Below are 210 nucleotides of genomic sequence, written 5' to 3'. Positions count from 1 at the left end.
AGCTACTCCTATCCGATGTAGCAGGTGTGGAAAGCAGGGTCACATGACATATGAATGTAGAGATGCTGGAATTACTTGTTTTAATTGTCAACAACAAGGCCACATTAGCACCACATGCCCTTACCCAAGGAAGACTCCACAGCCTGGAAACCAGAGTTCCCAAGCCAGCAGACCTAAATCCAATGGAAGAGTCTTTGCCCTCAGTGGTGC

The 210-nt window shown here is 47.6% G+C and overlaps 1 protein-coding gene across 1 annotated transcript in view; it reads left to right on the top strand.

Annotated features, from left to right (window-relative positions):
- The first annotated feature begins 62 nt into the window (after positions 1-62).
- Positions 63-210, top strand: part of LOC140919994 (uncharacterized) — an 890-nt gene continuing 742 nt past the window's right edge. Inside the window, exon 1 of the mRNA XM_073367291.1 lies at positions 63-206. Within this exon, the coding sequence (XP_073223392.1) occupies positions 63-206 (144 nt within the window). The remainder of the gene's footprint in view (positions 207-210) is intronic.

This window comes from Cicer arietinum, chromosome 4 (assembly GCF_000331145.2).
Source record: "Cicer arietinum cultivar CDC Frontier isolate Library 1 chromosome 4, Cicar.CDCFrontier_v2.0, whole genome shotgun sequence".
Classification (NCBI taxonomy): Eukaryota; Viridiplantae; Streptophyta; class Magnoliopsida; order Fabales; family Fabaceae; genus Cicer; species Cicer arietinum.
This window is presented reverse-complemented; position numbering and strand designations above follow the sequence as displayed.